The sequence below is a fragment of the Haemaphysalis longicornis genome, unplaced genomic scaffold (assembly GCF_048455015.1).
Source record: "Haemaphysalis longicornis isolate Haplotype H1 unplaced genomic scaffold, Haemaphysalis longicornis Haplotype H1 scaffold_4, whole genome shotgun sequence".
NCBI lineage: Eukaryota > Metazoa > Arthropoda > Arachnida > Ixodida > Ixodidae > Haemaphysalis > Haemaphysalis longicornis.
In genome coordinates, this window is record NW_027526361.1 from 101308135 (window position 1) to 101331737 (window position 23603).

Sequence of the window (23603 nt, forward strand, 5' to 3'; positions counted from 1 at the left end):
TGTAAGACAGTGACGATTCCCTTTTCTGAAGCACAAACCAATGCTCTAAAATCTCCAATTAAACTCTTTTTGTAAAAATTTTATAATGTTATTTTATTACTTCATTGCCTCACCGCCGAGAGGGCGTATAGTTTTATGGCTGTCAGTGTCTTGTTTCCACCCATGGTGCCTGTTTGGGGCAGCTATGACAGAAATACAACCACCATAATGTTTGTCTTTCACTGGTAGTTGAAATGTCGCAAATGCGGCAGATCATATCTCAAGATAGAGCCTTCAGTTGCAGGCCTCGGATCTGGCATTGAGGAAATCTTCATTTGGCCTCGACCTATGCACAGTACTGCTCGTAGTCGTAGCCGTAGTGCTTGCGGCATTAGTGGCCTGGGTCGTCATCAGGGGCACCGGCCACGAACACCCACGAGCGCTCGAAGCAGGCTGCACCAGTGCAACATGCCTTAGGTACCAAAGTAAGTCACTGGTAACACTACTGCTTGATACCTGTTTAGCAGAAGCCAACCGAAGGGCGCCGTATCGTCTCTCACGTAGATGCAGTGCTCATGCGCCGCCTTGCATCATAAACCTGGAAAAGACAGCAAAAGAAAAATCACAGCCTCTCTGTTAATAGAAAAACTCCCGGGATATCTGCACTAGCGTGAAACCTGGGGAAGGGCGAAGCATGCAGTGTATAAGCATATTATTGGCGCCTTGGCATTTTTGCCAACGGAGATGAAACCGTTGGGGGATAGAGGAATACAGCTTTGCCGTAATTCTCGTGTCCTTGAAGCACAAACCGTTCTAGCGCGAGGCGTAAATGAGTGTCCCGGTGCTTCTTTTAGAACGCGTTACGAAGTGTTTTAGCGCGAGGCGTAAGCAGGTGTCCTGGTGTTTTTTAGTACGCGTTTCGTTCTAGCGCGAGGCGTAAACGAGTGTCCCGGTGTTTTAGTACCGTGACTACATGAGAGGACGCTCATGACGACGACATGAGACGCCGACAGCCCGAGCCCCTAAAGGGCTTTGTCACTAAAGGATGGTTAAAGCACAAAGCTTTGTCATTCAACCTGAGTAAAGACGTAGTCCAAAATCCGAACTGCTAGACCATGCCGGAATGGTGCAATCTGATAGACATCGGCTTCATAACGCGAGGGACCCTACAGGTTAGATTTTGACCATGGGAAGGGTGTCTTTTCTTAAGGCTCCTGATGGGCCTTCACATATCATCATTATCGCTTCGTGAAACTCATTCTGTAAAGTTGGCTTTTGGTGCAGTGCGTTATGTAACGACTTCGAACGCCATCAGTGAGGCATAGAAAAGCTTCGCTCTAAAATAAATTCTCGTGGAAGCATGGCCTAAAGGTTGATATTTAGTTTAGTAAGGTGCAGGAACTCCGGAACGTGTTTAAGAGCGAAGGGGGGGGGGGAGTATTGTCGTCGTTGTATGTTGCGTTTAATATTTTAAATGCGAATGCATTTATTAGCCGGGGTTGTCTTGCTCCGTTGGCCGGCGTGCGCCTGCATTCCTCCAGCGCGAGCGCACGTGAGCGCGCGCCTCGTAGTTCTGCCTTCGTCGTCGTCGTCGTCGTAAACGCGAATGCATTTCTTAGTCGGGGGTTCACACAATGCAACGTGAGCATTACGCCTCTCCCTGGCGGTGACGTCACTGCAGTTGCTTCCACGTCAACATCATCGGTTGGAGAAGAAGAAGAAGACAAGTCTGCGAAGCGAAGAGCGCGTAATGCCGAACGCGTTACGCGCTCGGGAACATCAAGAAGGAGTATAGTCGTTTGAACGCGGTTCGGGTTCTTTGGAACGAGTTTGAAAGAGGAGGTGATGAGAACGGTGACGCCATCATCGCGGTCTGTGACGACAACCCTCGTCTGGCTCGAGACGCCGTTGCCGCGCAGCTGGACGCGGCTATGGAAAGTGTGCGCGTGCGCTCCAAACCCTCTGACCCCATAGTCTTGGTTGGCGACTTCAACGTTGACGTGCGCAAGAAGAGTGGCGAGTGGCTGGTTGAGTACATGCAGACCAGGCACTCTATGCATTGTCTCTCTGCCGGCTTCGACACGTGCCCCACTACCATTCACGGGAGTTGCATTGATCTGGTCTTTACGCGAAACTGTGACGCGCGTATGCTTCTCAAAGACCCTTTGACCGTGCACTTTAGCGATCACAAGGCAGTGATTGTGGCCGTCAGGTACAACGATAACACAAACAGGAGGAAGAGGAGGAGGAATAAACTTTTATTCAGGCCCAATCTGACTCCGTGTGTGGAGGCAGACCAGTGGGGAGACTCCTTAGTCCAGGAGTCCCTGGCTCTGGCTGGCAGTCCGGGCCCGTCTCACCAGGTTAAGCTGGGAGCCGGGTTCAGAGCTGGACAGCTGCGCCGCCCTCTGTGAAGGGGAGGGGTGGGGATTGGGAGGGAGGTCGGGTGTGTGGGAGCATTCCCATACGATGTGATACAGTGTACCCCTTTCGGGGCAAAACTTGCACTGTGGTGAGTGAGAGGTGGGGAAAATCAAATGCCAAAGTGTATTGTGAGGGAAGGTCCGGGTTTGAAGTTGACGGAGAGTGATTTCATCGGCTTTTGTTAGAGACAGGTGAGGTGGAGGGAAGGTGCGACGAGAGAGCTTGTAGTGTGTGATTATGTCATTGTAGGTGAGTAGGGGGTGGGCATCCAGGGTGGTAGGAGGGGGGTCGGGGGCAATGGCCCGGTGTACCACTTCTCGGGCCGCGTCGTTCGCCGCTTCATTGCCGGCCAACCCACAATGGCCAGGGGTCCACAAAATGTGGCACTCCTCAGGGAGGTAAGAGGAGTGTTCAATGATGCGTAGGGCAGTGCGAGGGAGTAGACCTTTTTGAAGGTGTCGGCAGGCTTCCTGCGAGTCCGTGATTACTGTCACGTAGTCACGACAAGTGGAGGTAAGGGACAGCGCAATGGCTATCTCTTCCACAAACAGGTGCTGATAAATAAATGATTACGTTCACACTCTCATCATTAATTACGCCATTACTCGCAACACACTCATCGGTGCACCCAATGCATTCGCATTTCTGCACGATTCCCTTCGGGGAGGTGCGGGGGAATTTTTTTTTACAATACTTGTCAACGTTTATTTACTTACATTACAATTTATTATTTTAATAATTAGTATACTGTTAATGACATCAATTATTAATGTACTGATTCATTTTATCTGTAATAAATTTACATATTTGCATCCTCGCTTATTCTTAATTGGTATACACTTTAAAATTGGTGGAAAGTTTCAGAAGTACTGAAAACCTGCGCAGTCCACGCAAATGACAAAACGGTCTGGAAAGCTGCAAAAAGTCATTTTTAATATTTCTGCGTTCACTCCTGCAGTAAGCAAATGTGAACTGACACAAGCACACAATTCATAGTGGTGAAACAGCGCGCAAGAAACCATGACAGAAAGAAGAGGACAGCAACACAGCGCTCGTGTTGTTGTCCTCTTCTTTCTGTCCTGGTTTTTTGCGCGCTGTTTCACCACTATGAATCTGTACCAACTGGCCCAGTTCGCGACACTTTCAAGCACACAAGTGTAATGCAAGTCGACAAGAAGGTAGGCACTATGTGCAAAGCCATTATCGCAGATTGTCGTGTTCCATGGGTGGCATGACAAGAGGGCGTTGGGCAGCTGAGCTAGTCAAAGGGGCCCGAAGGTTGCTGTTCGGTCTGCCGTTCTAGACACGAACTCTTTCACAACGGCATCCAAGTGCATTCGCGCAACTCTTTTATTGTGCGCGTGGAGCAGGAGAAAATGTGTCACCCTCCTCTGCGTCATTCGATTGCGCAGAAATGTTTTCCTCTCCTCAAATAACTGAAATATCGCTTTCCTAAAGCAGCTTCCGAGGCACTAAAAACACGAGTTGAAGGAACTGGACAACCTGGTCTATCACGTGTTACGCTTATCTGCAGCTTCCCCCGCAGAACCTGAAAGCGTGCTGATATCAAAATCTCCAGCCTGTGCTTTCCTAAAAGCTCATTTAGGTCGCTTTCCGCGTAGTTTTGACCTTCAGCATCGTCAGTCAAACTGCGCTTGAGGCTAATCAGCTGTTTCATGACAGACTTTCCACATCACCGTCGGACCTCGCTGGCAATACAATAGATTGCGGCAAAAAACTGTCTGTGACGACTTCCCATCAAGCGCTGCAGGCTCCTCAGGCTTGTGTGGGAATTGAAGCCTTCTTGTGCGGCTGCGGAACTCTGAGCACATGAGGTTCCTTTAGACATAACTCTTTTGTTCTTGATGTTTGTCCGCTGCCGTAGGACGTCAAATCAGGCGTCAGACCGTAACTTTACCAAGGGATCACAAAAAGCCTCTGTCGCTTCTATTGCTCCTGTAGCGCGGTTAACTTGGCGTTCAAGCATGCTCGCTAATTGCTCGCATGGGCCAAACATGGCTATAGAAAGGTTGAGACCCAGTAAGTGTCGAACTTATTTAATACGCATGTATATGCTTTGTCATATCATTTTATAGCTGTCTTGCTGGTTACACTGACGAGCTTCCAACTTGTACCAGTTCCTGCAAAGTCGTCTGCACCCCTTCATAGTTCTCAATGAACTTTTCCATTGATTTTACTCGTACTGTACTCCACGTCGTTGGACACAAGGGTAGCAGTAGGGTGTTCGGCCAGGAACAATCCTGCTCGTCGGCATCATTACCCGGAGAAAGTACAACGCCCGAAAAAAATAGTCGATAAATCGGCATGTGTGGGTGGTAAATTGTTGGTGAAATGCACAAAATAAGACCAGTAAATAAAACATCTAATAGGCAAGAAGAGCTGAAGAAAAAGAAGCAAGAAGGAATGCAAAATAAAAAAAAGAGCTCTTAACAAAAAAAAAAAACGGAGCAGAAGAAGAAAACATTGAACTTTAGGATACGCTGTTGTACCTGATTGGTAGGGTTCCGTTCAGTAGCGTTATTGAAGGCTGGCTGCCATAAAGTTGACATTGAGACAGTTAAGCTGGTCAATGAGCTGGTTGATCTTTTTTTACCAGTTCTTCAGCGGTTTGGCATGTACCCAGGTGTTTATTTCAGGTTTCTCTTCTGTGGTGTTAGGACATTCGCGTGTCAGGAGGGGTCTTTCCTTTATTTTTATGGAACAGTCTATGAGCTGATCGTCGATCTTTTGTGCAAGAGTCGGGGCCAGTTCTGTTGGCACTGTGTCCGGTGATTGCCTGGCTTCTGTATTATTCTGTAAGGAAGGGCCCAGGTTTCTTATTCATTGAATGTTTCTTATCCATTGTTTCCAAGTGTTTCTTATCCATTGATGTGTTGTTGTTCCGTCTCTGTGGGCAAGTCAATATTCCACCAATTTTTTGTCAACCTGTTTGAGTAGTTGGGATTTAAGAGTATAGTTAGTGGCATGTTGAGTGGCGTGCCTTAATTTGTGGCTTCTTAACCTGCCATCGTGCCACCGTTGTACGTCCAACAAATCATCGGCCTTCTGGAAATTATTGGACCACACAGGCACCAGTTTGAAATTTTAACTATAGCTCTTGTCAAATATTTCATTGGGGGGGGGGGGCATTGCCCTTGGAGAAAAAATGTTGGGGGGCACCCCCCCTGCCCCCCAGGTTCCGGAATCCCTGGTCAGGTGTTCCGAGATTTTTAATGTAGCTTCGGGCAGCCCAGTAACAATTTTACCATCGGCCCAGCAATTACTCAGGAAGTGCGCGAACTGTTGATAAAGCGGCCGATAGACGTCAGGGAAGCGGTGGAAAGGCGTCCAGTCTCTTGACCGGCTTGCACCAGTGTGCAGAAGGGCTGGAGACAAACTTCTACAGGTTGCGCCTGTCTTCCTGTGATTACAAACTGCGCTGCCACAATGCCTAGTTGCTTTCAGTAGTTCTACGATAGGTGTCTGAAGCGATTAATGCTCAGAGATAATGGATTCTGTTGTGCCTGCAGTTTCAAGTATTTGCAGATTGATTAATTTGAAATGATGGTGCATAAATGTCTCGCTGCACTCAAGTCAGCTTACGTGCGTTGAAGGCGAAATTATCGACGACTGTTTCATCGTGTTCGAGTCTCTTTCTTCGCTTTCGTATCCTCGTCTTTAGGCGCGAATACTTCAACAGGGCGACTGTTTACACTTAACGCCACAGCCTCCCCATAATCGGAGTTCTCGTGGCTGGGGTTCACGTTCCCTTGTCACGAGCACCAATGATTGCACTTTTCTTACACGGTTGGCATTATGGGAGGTTAACACTGTTAGCGCATGGGAGGTTAGCACAGTGTTAACTTTGGAGCCCCAGGTTAAAATCCCCCGCAAACTCTCTTGTGTATTTTTTATTTACACTCTACAGCGGTGACCATTTCAGAAACCACAATATCAAATGTGTTTGGCACGATGGTCGAAGGCTTTCGCCTTACATATATCGCGTACCTGTTCTGGCACGGAAACCAGGTTGCGTTGCGATGAGTTTACGGAATTACTGTGATGTTGCTGTCATCATTTGCTGGTGAATGTAATGATGAGATCATGATGAGGTGATGCTGGGGTCCTCGGATGATGATGACGTGGTGTGAAATCACATCCGGATCGTTATTATATGCGGGATCGCAAGCTTTACCACGTGCACGAGGTGGCTCTTAAAACCTTGACCTTAAGGGCTCCTAGTTCACCTAAACTGGCAGCCTCCGGTTGGGGGATATTTTTTCGAACTACTGTGAACATCCCCTCGTTTAGTGTGTATTTCCCGCCTTACACGATGCCACACGTGCCCTTGTGTGGGGCAGTGAGAACGGGGGAATAACAAATACTTCAGTGCGAGGTCCAGCATGTGCGCAAGTACTGCGGAAAATTGCGCGTAAAACAAACTCTGAACATTACATAGAAGAAATGTGTATCAATAAATGTGAATTACATATCACGACATAAAACCAATAGAAATCACTGCACAGAGCAGTATAAACGTTTTCATGATGATTAACAAAAAAATGGAAATACAGCTTGGCTGAGCGTACTGAAGATGTAATGAGAGCGGCAACAAGAAATCATATCAAAGAAATCAGATTAAGGCTAGACAAATATACAACGCAAATAAAAGCGGAATGCAAATGATTTTCAAAATTTTTACGGTGCATTGTGTGTGTAACGTACAAAAATATTCTGTTGAAGTAATAAATTATCAATTGAACTGCAAGGGTAATTTGTGTTGGAATGAATCTGGGTCGGTGTCAAAGGCTAGATTATCGGGAAGATGATTGCACAACCTGATCCCTCGAGGCGATGCGGATGGGTAAAAGGAGTCTGGTTTTTCCGCAACGAGAAACGAAGCCGGTTTGTTTCTGTGATTTCCTGCCCAGGAGAAGTTTTAATAGTTGTTTAGGAAAGCAGTACAGTAAAGAAAACCGTGAAACATTTTCTAAAGTTTATTTCACTAACTTCGTGAGCATGGCGGATGCGGCATTGTTATTCACAGTGCGCCCGTATTAGAGGGTCTGAGTCACCATGAAACTGAACGGTGGCCGGTTGAAAAAAAGCAACAATAGGCGTTGGAATCTTGGAAGGACCTCCTTGTCCCCATTTTTTTGGAATGTGAAACTTAAAGGCCACAACGCCTACTGTCGCTTTTCTTTAACGGGCCACCGCGTAGGATGTCACGGCCAGTTACACGCGCTAGTACGAATGCATTGTTGATAAAGGCTTGTGAAATGATGTATAGCTAACGCGATATATTCAATCGTTCGATAAAAGCTCATCGCTTGTCCAGTCGTCTGAATACGCACGTGCATCCATGTGATTCGTCGGTGCATGATGGGATAGAGCGGTTGCCCAACGCTATCTCAGCTTAAGTTCCCTCAACCGGTCGGGGTGGATCGCGGCTCTTGGCTACCGACCCTTTGTGGCCTCCGTGTTTCCGATTCTCGGTGATTCGACGCAGAGCTGTTCGAGGAAACCCTCGACGAAGACGCCAATCCGTGCGAAGATTTCTACCATTACGTGTGCGGCCCGGCCAGGCCAGCAGTCTACAGATCCACGTGGCGCGATAACCTTAGGAGCGTCGCTAAGTATGTGACCACTGCTTACCGATACAGGGATCGCGGTGAGTAAGCCTTTGTTGCACATTTTATACGGGCTGTGCCTACCTCTGAAGGTGTGTTTAAGAAAGCATCACTGCTAAAGCAGTGATGTTTCATTTTAAGCTTCCAGAGTACTTCGAAGTTCAAAATTACAAACTGTTCCCGTGACCACCAGCCAACCGGCAGCGATTCTACTGCATAAAAGCGCGACATGTTAGCTGGTGTGAACTGGTCTGATTGTTGCCAGGCGAATAGAATAAACGTACTTCGAAGTTCAAAATTACAAACTGTTCCCGTAACCACCAGCCAACCGGCAGCGATTCTACTGCATAAAAGCGCGACATGTTAGCTGGTGTGAACTGGTCTGATCGTTGCCAGGCGAATAGAATAAACCGCAGTGACGCCCGTGAATTGCCGGCGTCATTTAAAACAAACATGTCCATACCATCAAGGGGTATTCCCTCTGCCTTTCGTTGATAGGGCTCTGGTTTATACTGGGAATGAACAACTTAACTATAGGTTGTTTCGGAATCAGCGCTTGCATGCAGTTCAATATGCACATCTTACGTGCTATATTTTTGTAAAATAATAAACGAGAATGGTGTGTAATGGAAGAAGTAGCCGGTGTGTGAAGCCTTGGCGTCGTAAACGTATCCGTATTGTCATCACTCGTAGCGGCGGCGCTCTCTTTATGATTACCCGGGGCGGTGTCTCAGTGGCTAAGGCGTTGTGCTGCTGGTACCAGGGACGCGGGTTCGGTCCCGGTCGCGGTGGCTGCTTTTCGGGTGGAGGCAAAAAGCGATAACGCCCGTATGTTTAGATTTCGGCGCACGACAAAGATCCATGGGTCGTCAAAATTAATCCGGAGCCCTCCACCACGGCGCTGCTCTTAGCTCCGGTGTATCTTCAGTGCGCCCCACTATCTGAATTTGTGAATCTTGTTATGATACTTCGCCTTCACGCGGATCTGGTGTCTCCTGTCCTCGACGACAGTTGGGGTGCTTGCCTTGAGGCACGCACGTGATTTTACTGTGCCCCTTTTTGAAACACTCCAAAACTTTAGCGCTGGTATTTTATTGCAAAATTCACGAAAGGTTTGCGTTGAGTTATGTTGCGTGTACAGGACAGTCGGCAAAAGGCTCGAACGGCGTGCTCCGGACTGCGCGTGAGACACCTAGTGATAACGCCTGGTTTGAGGTAGGTAAAATGTGAGCATGCGCGGCCCGTGTCAGCGCGATGGCTGTGTCCCTCCTGGCTGTGCCCATCGCCTTGGCTCCCACACCTTCTTTGGCCTGCGCTGCCGGGCCGGGTAACAAGAGCGGAGATGACCCGCCTTAGCGCGCGCTGTGCGCGTTTTAGGGACGAAGCACCTTAGGGCCGAGGCTTGTCCGTCCGGCGTCCGCGTTCACGGCACAGCACCGTGTAAATCGAAACATCTGTGAACAAAATGTTCTGAAAAGGTTAACACGAACAAAATAAAAGGTTCAAAAAGGTTCGAGACAGTGAGAGAGAGGCACAGCGGCATGGGACAGAGAGAGGCACAGCGACAACGACGGGCACAGCGACAAGGGAAACAGCCATCGCGCTGATACGGGTCGCGCATGCTCACATTCTACCGGTCTCAAACCAGGCGTTATCACTCGATGTCTCCCGCGCAGTCCGGAGCACGCCACTCGCGCGTTATAGACAATCGTTTTGCCGACTGTACGTGGCATTGATTCATGTACGCCGACGTGCATACCTTTCGCAACGTCCAGCGAATGATGTAGCTTGCCTTCACAAGGACCTGACACGGTTGATTTGATTGATTGTAGGGTTTAACGCGCAGACGCAGCGCAGGCGATGAGGCGCGCCGTAGTGGATGGCTCCGGATTAATTTTGACCACCTGGGGATCTTTAACGTGCGCCGAAATCTCGTCCACACGGGCGTTTTTGCTTTTCGCCTCCATCAGACAAGCGGCCGCCGCGGCCGGGAATCGAACCCGCGTCCTCGTGCTCAGCAGCGCGACGCCTTAGCCACTGAGCCACCGCGGTGGGGGACCTGACACGGTGCTAGACACGCCGACGTCGCGCCTTAGTTTTAAAGCTACGCTTTACTACTTTCGTCCAGCGATTTCGTGGAGAATGCGCAAATGACCTTTTGACCGGCGACATACCCCTTGAAGCGCGTCGCGTGATTCACCGGGCCCGCTGTTGGCGCCCGCGGGCGCCGACAGTGGTCGCCACCACCGCTGCGGCCGAGGCAGCCAACCACCCCCACAGCCTCCCATGCATGCGGCACTGGGTCGTTTCGGGTAACGTGACTCGTCTCGCGCCCGGTGAAGAGGCCCGGCGTTCGCGCCCGGCGTTCGCCCGGCCTCGTTCTGTGAGCGTTGCACAGAACCGAACGGCTTTAAGACGTGGTCGGCAATACAGCTAAATTAAAGGTTAACCAAGCGAAACCAAGACTCAACCAGACTAAGCCAAGCTTTTGCTTTGCATATCCAAGGTTAGCGGAGCTAAGCCGCAGCATTTTTTTGTTTTTCCCTGTTCCCGTTGAAGTTGACGTATGCGTTCGTTCAGTTTGAGAAGCGAACGTTAGGTCTGACTTTTCATTTGCCTGCTCGGATCGGATATGAAAGCCAAATTGCTTGCGATGTTTTATTTTCGTATTTCGCCTTGTTTGCCCGAACACTGCAGTCTGTAGCGAGCTATAGATAGTGTAGCGATTAAGTGTGACGGGGAGTCACACTTAATTGCTAGGCTATCTATAGCTCGGTGAAGAGCACTTGTCAGTCAGTATTACTCGCATTTTGTGCCCTACAGACTGTAGTGCTCATGCCTGTAGTGTACAGACTAGCGGAGGGGTGCAGACGCTGCTTGTATACGTCGTTGCGCTCCGCCATTCGAGTCATTGGTACGGTTCACCAATAAAGCGAATGGCTTCGCGTCATTAGTTCGCTTTCGTGGATATCGGATAACGTAGTTTGAGAGAGTGAGGGATTTTCACAGTGCTTGCTAATTTTACACTGCGAGTAGAGCGCTTCTGGATGGTTTGGTAGGCCTCCCAGAGGTGCGGAAGCCTGGCATCAATAGTTAGGGATGGGATGTCCTGATCAAGTTTTTTTTGCGGTTTTTATGTACCCTAGTTTGTTTCGTCGACATGTCTGTTTGATATTAGAGCGTCATCTGCATTGCTGTGTAGGAGAATTCGGAAGTCGTCCCACTCGACTAGTGTAGCCTTACGGGGAGTGTATTTTATTTTAGTCGTGTGCTTAATTACTTTCTCGATATTAAAGTGACCACTGACGAGGGTGGGACGAGTGACGTTCCACTCATCACATCTCGTATGCAGCGCGAAGGTAAGATCTGGGGCAGCGCCAACTTGGGCGCTGTCCTGGTGGCTATTCCGGAGTCGGTGAGAATGTTAAAGTGGCCTAATTTTGTATTTGCGCCCACAGGCCCGTTCCTTTTTCGTTACTGCATTTGGACTGTCGTCTTTCGAAAAAGACATTTGCATTTGCAGCGAATTGAGCAGATTTGCGACCATTTCTTTCCCTTGCGTTAATACTTTCGGCGGCCAGGCTCGTTCCGGGAAGCGCGGCCGACGTTCGAGGACGAGGCCGTCTCGTTCATCGGGACCTGTCTTTCTCCCCTGAATCGTGACAACGTCCCCGAGGTGCGGGAAGTGCTCAAAGACGCCGGTTTGCCGTGGCCCTCTCCTAGCCGCCATCCGGACGTCATCGAATCCATCTTCTACATGTCGCGCCATGTTTACCAGGCAAGTCTCGTTTAACCCCTTTTGACCTTTCATAAAGTTAGCGTGGCTGTATGGCGCGTATGTTGTAGTAAATTTGTCTGTATGAGGTGTACGCGATGTACTGATACTCTCGTTCGGTCATAAACAAGTTTTAGTATAGCGTTTGCGGCGTTGGCGTACGTGCAACTCTAAATTTTGGCGGCCCGCTATGTCGGCACTGCGAGGAGAGCTTTAATAAAGCGTTTCTTCAGATTTCCGTCGGGATACGCTAAGCTAACGCTTACCTGTTTAATTTCTTGCAAAGCGACTCGCCTATCGGTCCATACGCCAAACGTCTGCCTTGAGCTTTTACGACCACCAAAACTAGTCCTAATAAACGCCTTGACATTAGTATGGAATGCAAAACATGATAGAAATATCATTTGGTCTACATGATACCCCAGTGGAAGCATCGAAGTCCCGCGGAACCGGTTTTGCGCCATTGCACATAACGCCTTGAACCAATTAAAATAGCTGATTTGACGCATCATTTTATTCAACTTCAACAGCATCAAGAAATGTGTTTTGAACAAACACATCGTCACGTTCATGCACTTTGAGGCCGAAGCGCGAAATTAACAGGCGATCGACGGCCTCCAGACCGTCGTAATGGTAGCACTGGCTTCTTGTGGTTTACGGGGCCGTACAACAACTCATTTTACCCCGACACAAGCCGGAAAGGCTTGCATCGCCCACACTGTACATCCTCGGGGCCATATTGAATCGTCACTACCGAAAAAAAAAAATACCGGACATGGCGCAGTCCACCCTCAGACGCACAACGTGGCGCTTTGTGCGTTTGAGGGTGTCTCGCACCCACACGCACACGCACACATACGGCTTCGGTCGCCGGCCTGGGTGCAAAGTTTCGACCGGGAAGTCGCGATGTCTCAGCGATGGAGCGGTACGCGATGGTGACTACAAACCACGCGACGTATTTAAAAAATGCGGGCCATCTCCACTAACGTGAAACCTGGGGAGGGGTGAAGCATGCAGTGTGTAAGTGTATTCAAAGATTGTAACTCTCTCTTGCCACATGACGCGCGCTGACTGGGCGCCGGAGAAGCGCCGGTGGGAGGAGCAATCGCGCGCTTGCTGAGGCGGTGGCGCCCTCTCTTGCGTTGAACCGCATTTAAGCAATTTGCATGCCCATCTGCCCCAGTTTGGGGTAGTGGCAGGGGTCAACGTGAGCGCACTGCAATGCCCACACTGGGAGCTCGTCCTCTGTGATTAACGAGAATAGTTCGGCAAAACTGGACGCTTCTCACTCACACAGAAAAATGTATTTTCCCTCTCGTACTCACTCATGCTCACTAGTCGCCCTCACCACTCGCCCACACCACTCGCTCTCGCTAGCGCTCACGCTAACCACTCGCACTCACTTGCTCTCAGGCTCACCGCGCGCCGTCACCACTGGCACTCACTCACATTTTCCGCTCAGCATCACCATTCGCTCTCACTCACGCTCACATTTACCACTTGCCCTCACCACTCGTACTCACTCGCCCTCACGCTCACTCCTCGCCGTCGCCACTCGCACTCCCTCGCGCACGCGCTCACTAGTCGTCGTCACCCCTCACACGCGAGTGTGCGCAGCAGATCCTCCACCATGAGTCATGAAAGGGAACAGCATGAGTGCATTACGGCGTCGGAAGGCCACCCAATAATATTCCTAAATTATCACGCCACGAGAGAGTTAAAGGGACCCTGCAACACTTTCGATGAGCGCTTTCACTTTTTTCTCAGCGTCTGGAACAACTACGAAAGCTATATTTATTGCCAGCACGGAGCGGCACTGCGTGATTTGCTCGTCGCAGCAGACGCGCCTTCCATTTCTGCTTTGTTTTTGTGGCTTTTTACTTCAAAGCAGTATATGTCTAACACTACCCCTCTTCCACCCCCCAGTTTCTATTCCGGTGTCATCGATTTACGCGGCGCCACTACGGGGCTCCTCCTCACCACCGCTGACACCTCTTTCACAAATAGTTTCCCCCTCGCCTCCACTGATGCCCCTTTGGCAAGTTGTGCAGTCGGCAGCTAGCGGAGGTAGTGCGGTTATCAGATGATTGCGAAAACTAAATAGAAGCACGTATGGGCGTAAAAAATGCACTGACTATTACTGCACTCCCTAATAAGAAATTTGTGCGCAGCGCGAGCTGCAGTCTTCTCGGTCACGGCGCATTTCTGCTGCGTCTCAGCAAATGTTCACGGGATCAGCGAACGTACGGCGGCGTGCGCTGTACTCTGCTGCTACCTCGCAGTGCGCCGCCGCCGCCGGCCAGCATGTTGCGAATCGTGTTTGAACCTCCCACGCAAATGTCACGTGGTTCGGATTAGCCCCGCACAAGGGAGCAGCGAGCATGTTGTTGCATATTTTGTTTGAACCTCCCGCGCATACGTCCCGTGGTTTGGATTAGCGGAGAATGGAACAGCATCTGGTGAAAGTGTCAGGGGAAGGGCGCTCTTTGGTGGCGACACATGAAACGTGTGAGGAAAAGTCAGTGAGAGAGATGACGCCGTAGCCGCACGTGTCGTACTCTAATTCACCTTTCGCTAGCCGCTCCTCTCCGTTTTCTTTCTTTCGTCGCTGCCGCGTTCGCTCACTCGGTTACGCACATAAACAGATGCCGCTCTCGCGAAGCCCAGGTAACGGCTGCCAAAGGGCTGCCCCCTAAAACGACCGAAACCCGCCGTCGCCGTTCCCACTCAAATTCACTTGACCAAGTAGCTCCGAATCCCTCCCGGTAGAAGGAAGAAACGTCCACAGTTGGAACGCCGGCTTGAGCCCATATTTCTCTTTCAGCTTGGAAGGCCCTCCGAGCGACATTTCCTCCGGTGTCTTTCACGCATAAAAATGAGCCATCACCGGTTGCCGGTTTATGCGTGCATGGTTTGCGGGTAGAAAAAGGGGGGCGTGCACGCACAGCTAGGCTTCTTGCCGCTACCGCTGAAATGCCGGTTGTGCTGGTGGGAGATTTAGATGTCGAAATTACATGGCTCAATGTGGTTAGTCGGCTGTCCTCAATCGAGTGGTTCGGGTGGGGGTTGATGTGTTACACAGACATCCACAGTAAGATGCATACGAGGGGGAAGGAAAACGGACAGCCACATGCTTGTACGCGAGAATAGAGCTCAAGGGCTTCCAGGTTTTAAATCGTTATGGGACGGATGCATGCCGTTCGTTTGAAGGAAGCAGAGCAAGAATTGAAGCGTTGGCCCGAACACAAGCGCGAATGGGTGCAAAAACAACCGATAGCTGCTGGAACCACCGTTACCGCCTCAAGTTCAGCTTGTAGAGTAGCGGCGAATCCCTCCCGGATGAACAGGAAATTGCCCGCTTGGAACGCCGGCGTGAGCAAACATAACGGCTTTCAGGGGATATTTTCGACGGCTTCTGTCACTTCTAAGCACGCGCACATGGCCGGTTGCCGCTTTATGCGTGCGCAGGCTTGTAGTGGAGAATAGTGGAAGGGAGGAGGGGAGGCGTGCACGTGCAGCTATATGTTTCCTGCCCGTACTGATAGATGACATGTCCGTTGTGCTGGTGCGAGGTTTAAACGCGGACGTTAAACGACCAAATGGGACCTGTACGGAGTCCTTAGTGGTAGAGCGGGTAGGGTTTGTGTGTTAGGCTATGTTCAGATTGCCGACGCAAAACGCGTATCGTGATCTATGGACGTAAAAAAATGCCATGTCACGCAGTTCGGTTGGCTGAGATGTGAAATGACGTCATTTTTAAAGTTATAACGACAGTTGCGGCAACAGTGTGAACGCGGCCTTGTACAACAATAAGATGCTTACGACGCGGGAGGGATACATGGAAGAAACATGAATAAACATGGAACTCCATGTTTATTTGCAAGAACAAAGCTTGGATCCGTCAAAGGTTCATTCAGCTCATTGGGCTAGGAAATAATCATCGCAAATTACGATAAACGTGTTTTGTTTCGTGCACTCCGTGGACTGAAACCAACTTTGCAGGTCATCCTTCTTCATGGAGTGGAAGGGCACTAATTTCTTTTTAAGATTGCTATCGAAAAGCGTTCATTGCTGCAACTGAAGGAAAACTGGCCTACCGCCTCTACATGGCCTTAGTGACGTAATTCGAGCCGTCGAAGAACGTCAAGACCGGGAAAGAAAGAAAAATATTTTGAGCAAGTTTACAAGTTACCTGATAGAGCAGTAATTTTTGGCTGAGGTACTTTGCGACCCCCTAATCTAAGTGCTAGGTGTGTTGGGTGACTACTTCTGCAAGCATTTAAGATTTCAAAAAGAAAGAAAAATGTTGAAAGAAGTGTAGCAGGGTCCGTTTAATTTACGGTTCCCCATAACAGGAGGGCAGTGACAACATATTCCCGAAGCTAAAAGCAATCGCGCCATTAACAACCATCACAGCGAGCATCTTCTGCGACGAGTAGCTAATAGCGAGTACAAGCGCAATAGTGGCATTCACCGCGGTAAATCTCGCAAATCACGCGAGCAGCGCGAGTGCACTCGTGAGTTGTGAGTGAGGCTCACCACTCGCGAGGGGTGAGTATACCGCGAGTGGCGCTCGCACTCGCGAATGGTGAGCGGTGCTTACTGCGAGTGGGGCTCGCACTCACTCACACTCGCATTAGCCCGTCAAAAACAATGGCGAGGCTCACTCACCACTCACGTATGAGCGGTAAGTGGTGTGTGTGTGAGTGCACTCGTGAGTGAGCCTGCCGAGCTACGCTGCCACTTGATGATGGAGGCGACTTGAGGGACGATGTACATGTTCGTTGACCTTGTTACCAACGCACGAATGACAAAGCTTGGGAAATTGGCTGGGATTTGATTTACGTTGTCTCTGTTTCGAGGCAGCGAGGAACAACGTTGTTTCTTTCCTCTCCAATGGGCGGGGACACCGCGTGCAACGTGAAGCAGATGCATAACGAGGCATGAAATGTTCGACAAGAAACCCCCAGTAATGCTTCCTGCATTAAAAAAATTAGCAGTGGCTTATTTCGGCTATGCCAGGGTATACGTAGCGTGAGCTAAGGTTCAGCTGGTTATTCTTAGGTTTCCTGGTTGTCTAGGATTAGCTGATCATGCTTACTGCTGCTAAAACGATTTCCAATCCAGTCCAGTCCAGTCCAGTCACTGCTCCTTGCGCATGCACAGCACGGCTCTCCAGGAGCCACTCGAAGCGGCTTTCAAGCGGCTCCTGCGCAGCGTCAGACTTAGCTACTGCGCAACGGAGGCGCACAGCTAGGCACGCGCCGGCGCCAGTGCGTTTGCCGCGGCTATGACGTCACTCCTCTGGAATGCGCAGACTGGCGAATGTGCAGACCCAACTCTCTACACACCCGTACTCCAATTGAATTAGATTGGATTTCACTCCAATCCAATCCAATCCAATCCAATTTAATCTAATCCAATCCGATCCGATCCGATCCAAACGAATCCAATGCTCCTCTCGTTTGCGCAGAACGGCCCTTCACGGCCCACGCGAAACTGCTCAAAGCTTATGCTACAAAATGCATCTCCTCTGGTGATGGCTCTCCCCCACCCCACCAGACCTCTATGTCGTGCGAGACATGATAATAAACATATATACAGCCCGTCAACGCCCAGAACTTCATTTGGTACGCCCTCTCATATTAAGTTTCCGAAATACTAACGGCAGCATACGGCACTTTGTGCTTCATAGCCCATCTTCGTGGACGTCACACTTGAGGAGCAGCAAGGCCAGAGCGTGTTGAGGTTCATGGACGACGACCGATTCAAGAGTGTTTACGAGAAGATCGAGCAACACATCAACAAATCGTACATAAAGGACCACTTCTGCACTACCTACGCGGTGTTCGCCCCCGATACCGACAGCGGCCACTGCGGGCCGCTCTACGACGAGTTTTACAAGATGAAGAGCTTCCTGGACACGAAAACGGCTCGCACCGATAGTGGCGCTACGGGTTCCCACGACGCCATGCCCGTCGATAAGTTCCTGTCGTTGACTGCGTTGGTGCCCGAGGGGCGCTGGGACGGGGCCACTCGGCGCTATCTCAACAGTTCACTGCGCTCCGCCAGCGACGTGGTGATGCAGTCCCGAGACCACTTCAGGGCGCTCTTCGAGCTGCACAGGGTCTACGGAGAGGACAAGATGGCCGACTTCCTGGGCTGGTTCGCTGTCCAGGTAGGGGTGCTGTGCCAGACGGTGTGCGTGGCGTCTTTTTTAGCAGCGAAGGCACAAAATTTGCAGGCGACATAATGATGAACCTTTGGCAGAGCCGGTAATATCCCCAGCTGCATGTCGGCGGGGCCTGAATGGGATGGGGTGTTAAAACGTAAGTTCGGTAGACAACCAAGGCTTTACGCAGGCCGAAACTGCCCACATCGCTCGGGCGTCGAAGAGAGTTGAAGACAACAAAGAACTTCGAATTCTCTAGACTATAGCAGTAGCTGCCGTACGTATCCGCACCATGGTTTTGACGCAGAAATCGTGAAAGGTGAAAAAGGAGTGGCCGAGTTTGTTTAAACGTGCATTTAAGAAAGTTAGACGAGTGTCTGCAAACCTAAACAAACGTGCCGGCACTTCCGCTGAACATATTCAACTTGTCTCAAAACATTTAGTTTGCAACTGGCAAATGGCGCCATACAAGCTGCCTTGCTTCAACACCTTGCGCAGGCGGTTCCCGTTCTTTTAGCTCTCATGCTGTAAATTGTTTTGTCTCACTGCGCGGAGTCAAAAACATATCTGAACGCGTGTGCTACCGTCTCCTCTTACTGCCAACATCCAGCGACCAGAGCAAAAGCGCGGGCTTCAGCGGTCGCCTGTCCAGCCAACTGACCCAGTGCTCGACGCATTTGACTGATACGCAAGCATTCTTTGCCGGGTATACACGAGAGCGTGTCACGCGCTGTATCTGCGCAAATGTTTAACCGGCGGACTCGGTACATGACGTTAATGGATTACTGATCGAATGAAAATAAACTCGAACTGAAGATAACCGGCCTAGGAATGCTCCCGCATTTACTAGTAGATATGCCAATTTTACACGACTGCACTAAGGCTGCTTTGCCACATGCGCAGGTTCTGTTGCCATACACCAACCTACGGCTCCTCGTCAGCTACTACCGGTTGAAGAGCGAGGCGTTTCGGGAGCAGTGGAACGTCTGCGCCACCGATGGTTTTATGATCTTCGCGTACGCTCTTGACAGCATCATGTTGCGGCACGCGCAGGTAGGCATTGCCTGGAACTCCCGATAAAATAAAGCTACTACGTACGCACAGCAACAGTCGTATAAGCTGTAAAAACAGATAGCAGTTCAGTTCTGCCGAGGCAGTGGGCGTGATGTACAAATCCATGATATAATGTCGTCGCGGCATTCCGTACGCACGGCTCCAGTTTTGCAGCGATGCTGTACAGGGCCAGGGTCCCCGAACATTTTCGCGTCCGTGGGCAAAAACTCTCAGAGGCTTGTGTTTCAAAGCAGGCGTTGTTTTCGGGTTGTGTATCATCCATCAGCAGGCTTTGTCAGGTATCGTCGTTCCGTTGCTCCAGCTTCGCCGGAGGATACAACGGCCGGTTTCCATGGAGGCTTGGCGCTAGTGCCGCAAGGACGTGGTTGTATAGTGGTAACTATGCCTTGCGATGGGGAAGCTCTGTGAGGTTGACTCCCGAGGAGTAGCGTGCTCACGACGAGCAAGGGTGGGAGTAGCGGCGGGATAAGGCCCCTTGATAGGGGCTTTACAGGCGGGACTTCGAGAAGTGACAGAGCGGACCGCCTCCTTTGCGTTTACGGGATTCTTCAGGATACATTCGCTGTGATAGTAGCAAGGTGTGCTCGGAGGATACGGGTAAGTGAGGAGTAACAAGAAACACATCGGGAGCTACGAATAATTTAATGCCACCTAATTAAAACTGATCTCCATGGCAGAAATTTCTAACACGCCGTCAAAATCGTTGTCGGCTGTATTATAGTATAAAATTATTGGCGAAACAAATCAGCCATTGCAAAAATTTCTATTACAGATTGAGAACATATTTTTAATGGGCCCTAAATATGGTTGCGAAGGCTATAAGGCCTGCAGTATTCGCCATTTTCTCGCGCTTCAAAGCTCTGTGAATGCCACGAGCTGATAAGCTAGGAGCAAAACAACTTAGACGCACTTGTCAGGGCTCCAGGAACACGCAGCCATTGGCCCTATTACTACTGGCTACGTGCCACTGCTTTTTCGTTAGTCGTGCTAGTGACGGCAGGCCAGTTCTAGCATAGAGGAAACGAGCGTTTTATTTAACGTCAGGCAGGGTGGCCGCAAACACAACATGCTCGCTCGGGACAATAACGCAAGATTTCCACTTACGACCAGCGGCCAGCTTGCGTTTCTTGCATGCGGTGCTGCCGTGTCGAACAGGTGCCTCCGAATACGGGTCGTGCAGGAAAGGCTTAGAATTGCCGCAGTTATTCGGTCACCGCTTTATGAAGCAGCGCCGACGACGATCCTCAGCACAATCTTTCACCCCACTATCATTCCCTTTCAGGCATTTGTAAACTGATTTTTAGCAGTCATTCGGACCTGGCGGGCAGCGACGAGTTTTAGCAGCTGCGGTGCATCCTGATTCGTGCGTGGTCCTTGTCCACCGTGAAGGCAGAGGCTTGCCGCGGTCGCGCGCGCGCAGCGTTTGCGCCTGCATAAGATGATCCGTGCTTTTCAGCGTTATTCGTATCTCTTAAAGAATACGATATATCGTCAAACTCAGCTGAGCCGGTGTGACGGATGGCGGCGATCGACATTCGTTCCTACAAAGATTCGCCGTTCCGGAGTGTCGCTCTCGTAGACGCCTCCCTAATCACCCAAATTACCAGCGGCTTTTCCCAGAGCCGGAAACGCTGATTGGCCGCAGTATTTGATGAAACCCGCCAATAGCGTCGCTGTAGTCTTCAGTGCCAGCTACGTCACAGAGGCTACGTCAGAGGCAGAAAGGTACGTGAAAGCGCAGTTGGATGGGGCCGAGACTTCAGATGTAAAGAAGGAAAGAAAAGAACATTTATTTAGCGCTCACTCGATACGACGGTCAGGCACGGACAGGCTGGTGTACTACAGAGATATAGTTGGCCACTATAGACTCGAAAGGGCAAAATACCCAGCCCCGGACAAGACACTGAGTGTAATTCCTTGTTCGTGTTCAACAATGTTGACAAGTATGAACATTGACACCGGACTTTGACGGTTAGATTTGGCTGTTCGTATATAAGACTATTGCGCAGCTTCTGTGTCACTTTGGCCGCGTGGCTGGATCGATTCTACCTTGCGTCGACCTCATGAGCCAGTTGTTGGCCCTTAAAGTCGTCTTTTCACTTCTCAGTGGCGCATAAGCTCAGGGCAGACCTTTGACCCTTTACTTCTTCGGCCCTTCTAGACGGGTTCTTTGTACAACTATGGCAAGCAACCTACACCCCAGAGCAGCTATCCCATCGAGAGACTTCAAGGCCGTCATTACTTTAGCTAAAGAAATTTGCGCACTGGACGCTGGTCTCGATTTTGTGCATGAACAACCTGCAAGGCTGCGTGAAAAAAATAGTTCCTGCGAGGTCGGGAAGGCGATTGGATCCACCAGATTTTCCCTGGTTACGTCCGACTTCCGGTAGGCTGCCCGAGAACGCCAAGAACATCCAGTGGCAAAAAGATTGGCGAATTCTTCCCACAAAAGACAGATTATTTCTCTGGGGTTTGTCAGAGAACTCTTCCTGTCCCAACTGCAGTCAACTGCAGAATCCACGGCACACTTTCTCAAGCTGCACTGTAGCGCGTTGCTTTTGGCGCATCAGACCTTGCGCGGTATAAACTCAAGAGAACAGTGCCCTGGCACTCCCTTAGGCAAACTATTCGTAGTAATTGACGATTATGCACTATGACGTAATGGCTGCAGGGTCGATGCACAGAATTGCACGCTACGTATGCGGTGGCCCTGGCTTTCCCTTTTCAGGCAACACCTCATGACCTCTCTCGAAGGCAAGTTGGCCCTGTTGGAGGAGGAAGAGTTTCTTCGACATTGGTCTACCCGGTTTATAGAGGTGTCGAACAAAAGGATTATCATTCATGCAAGCTTTCCAGACCTGTGTCCTTAGGGATTTTCGTTGTAGCAATTGATTTTGGTGTTCGAATTGGGTGTTATTGCACTACAGTACTCGATGTGACATTAACACCAACCTTTTTCCGTATATTGTTGCATTATTGAAGCGAATTTTTTTGCATCCTTGTTTCCCTCCTATGTTGATGTTTAGGTTGTAAGCAACTCTAAATTGTGTGTCAATCTTTTGTCTGCAATCAACTTGAAACTGTGTGTTTCTGTAAGTGTCTAACTGGCAGCCTTCGGGTTCTGTTAGCTTTGTAGCAACAGGCGCTGCACTTGTTTAATTGTTTCTGGTTGTTACGTTGTATCATTGATATCAGGATTTTTCGATAAATTTATCCTTTCAAGATAGACAGTCAGACATACAGAAAGATCAAAATTTCCGCGTTTAAGCAGCCCAAGAAAGACTATCTTGTTTAAAAGTAACGAGTGAGAGAGAGCGAGAGAGAGGTAATGTGAAGATCATTTGGACGCTGAGCGATCCGACACTGACGGACGCCTCTTATTCTCTGAACCGTGAGCAGATATTCGCTCTTAATACGTCTATGCGCGTGAGAATCGAACCTGTCTCGACTTTTAAACCTTTTGGCGCCGCTGCGCCGACCGGAATAAGAAACTACGCTTTCTAATGAAGTATGGACAAATAAAAGAATAAATGTACAAAGCATACTACACACCTGCGGTAATGTCAAGGTCTATTGGGCTCTGTGCGATCGGACACTGGCGGACGCCACTTCTCCCAAGCGCCAGTCCTCTCAAGCAATTACCAAGTGCCCGACATAACTGCGGTTTTTGTTCACCCTAGCTGTTTAGGGCGAGTATTGCATGGATTTTTTGTGTCCGTCAATAAATTTGTGCCGCAAAAGCGCTTTGCGGCAAAGTTATGGCGAAGGCTCTACGGAAAATGGCTGGAGGTATTGTTTTCTCAAAACTTTCTACAAAACACTTATATTAAAATTGGCCCCTGAGGGACATAATGTCAGTGCATGGACATCTACGGGATGAGCATGGATTAAGAAAACGGGATGAATCGTTCTTTTATCAAAACTTTTCCAACAAAAATTGTGATATTTGGTCGCTGAGACACATCTATAATTGCGTTGATTTTCATTTGCTTTTGTAATTAAGTACAGTAGGCTCTCGATAAACAGAACTTCAAGGGACCGGAAACATTAGTTCCGTTTAACGGGAGTTCCGTTCGTTTACTGAGAGAGATGTTCTAAGGTGCAAATTTATGTGCGTACAAACTTCTAAGGGCATTTCATGGAACTCTAACCACTAGAAAGTGACTGTAGCTGATAGTTTTCAGAAAGCAAGAAAACTACAAGAAGCGTAGGCACAGCATTCCGAAAGTTGATTTGGAAACAATGAGTCGCTGTGCACTAGAAAATGCGTCAGTTATTTTTGTTTGAGTCCCTGCAACTGCATCTTCACGGAGGCTAGAGGCCTCAACTTCGCGAGTGCTTACGAGCCACCGAATTTAGAAGACGGCAACGTGGTAATGAAGGACGAATAGCACAACGATGGCCCGAACAAGGCGTCAGGAGGTGAGCCCTGTAGCCTCGGCGTCTAGAATCGAGACCGAACGACTGGAACAAGAACTGCGATGTTGCATTCGTTGCGGTAACACGGCTAACCACTTACGAGACGAGGTTTACGAGGCCAACAAGGCCA

The 23603-nt window shown here is 49.7% G+C and overlaps 1 protein-coding gene across 1 annotated transcript in view; it reads left to right on the forward strand.

Annotated features, from left to right (window-relative positions):
• Positions 1 to 286: 286 nt before the first annotated feature.
• The window catches only part of LOC144179175 (uncharacterized), a 39194-nt gene continuing 15877 nt past the window's right edge, over positions 287 to 23603 (forward strand). Inside the window, exons 1-5 of the mRNA XM_077707424.1 lie at positions 287 to 464; positions 7913 to 8074; positions 11615 to 11811; positions 17504 to 17986; positions 18884 to 19033. Of these exons, the coding sequence (XP_077563550.1) occupies positions 11791 to 11811; positions 17504 to 17986; positions 18884 to 19033 (654 nt within the window). The 5' untranslated portion in view covers positions 287 to 464; positions 7913 to 8074; positions 11615 to 11790. The remainder of the gene's footprint in view (positions 465 to 7912; positions 8075 to 11614; positions 11812 to 17503; positions 17987 to 18883; positions 19034 to 23603) is intronic.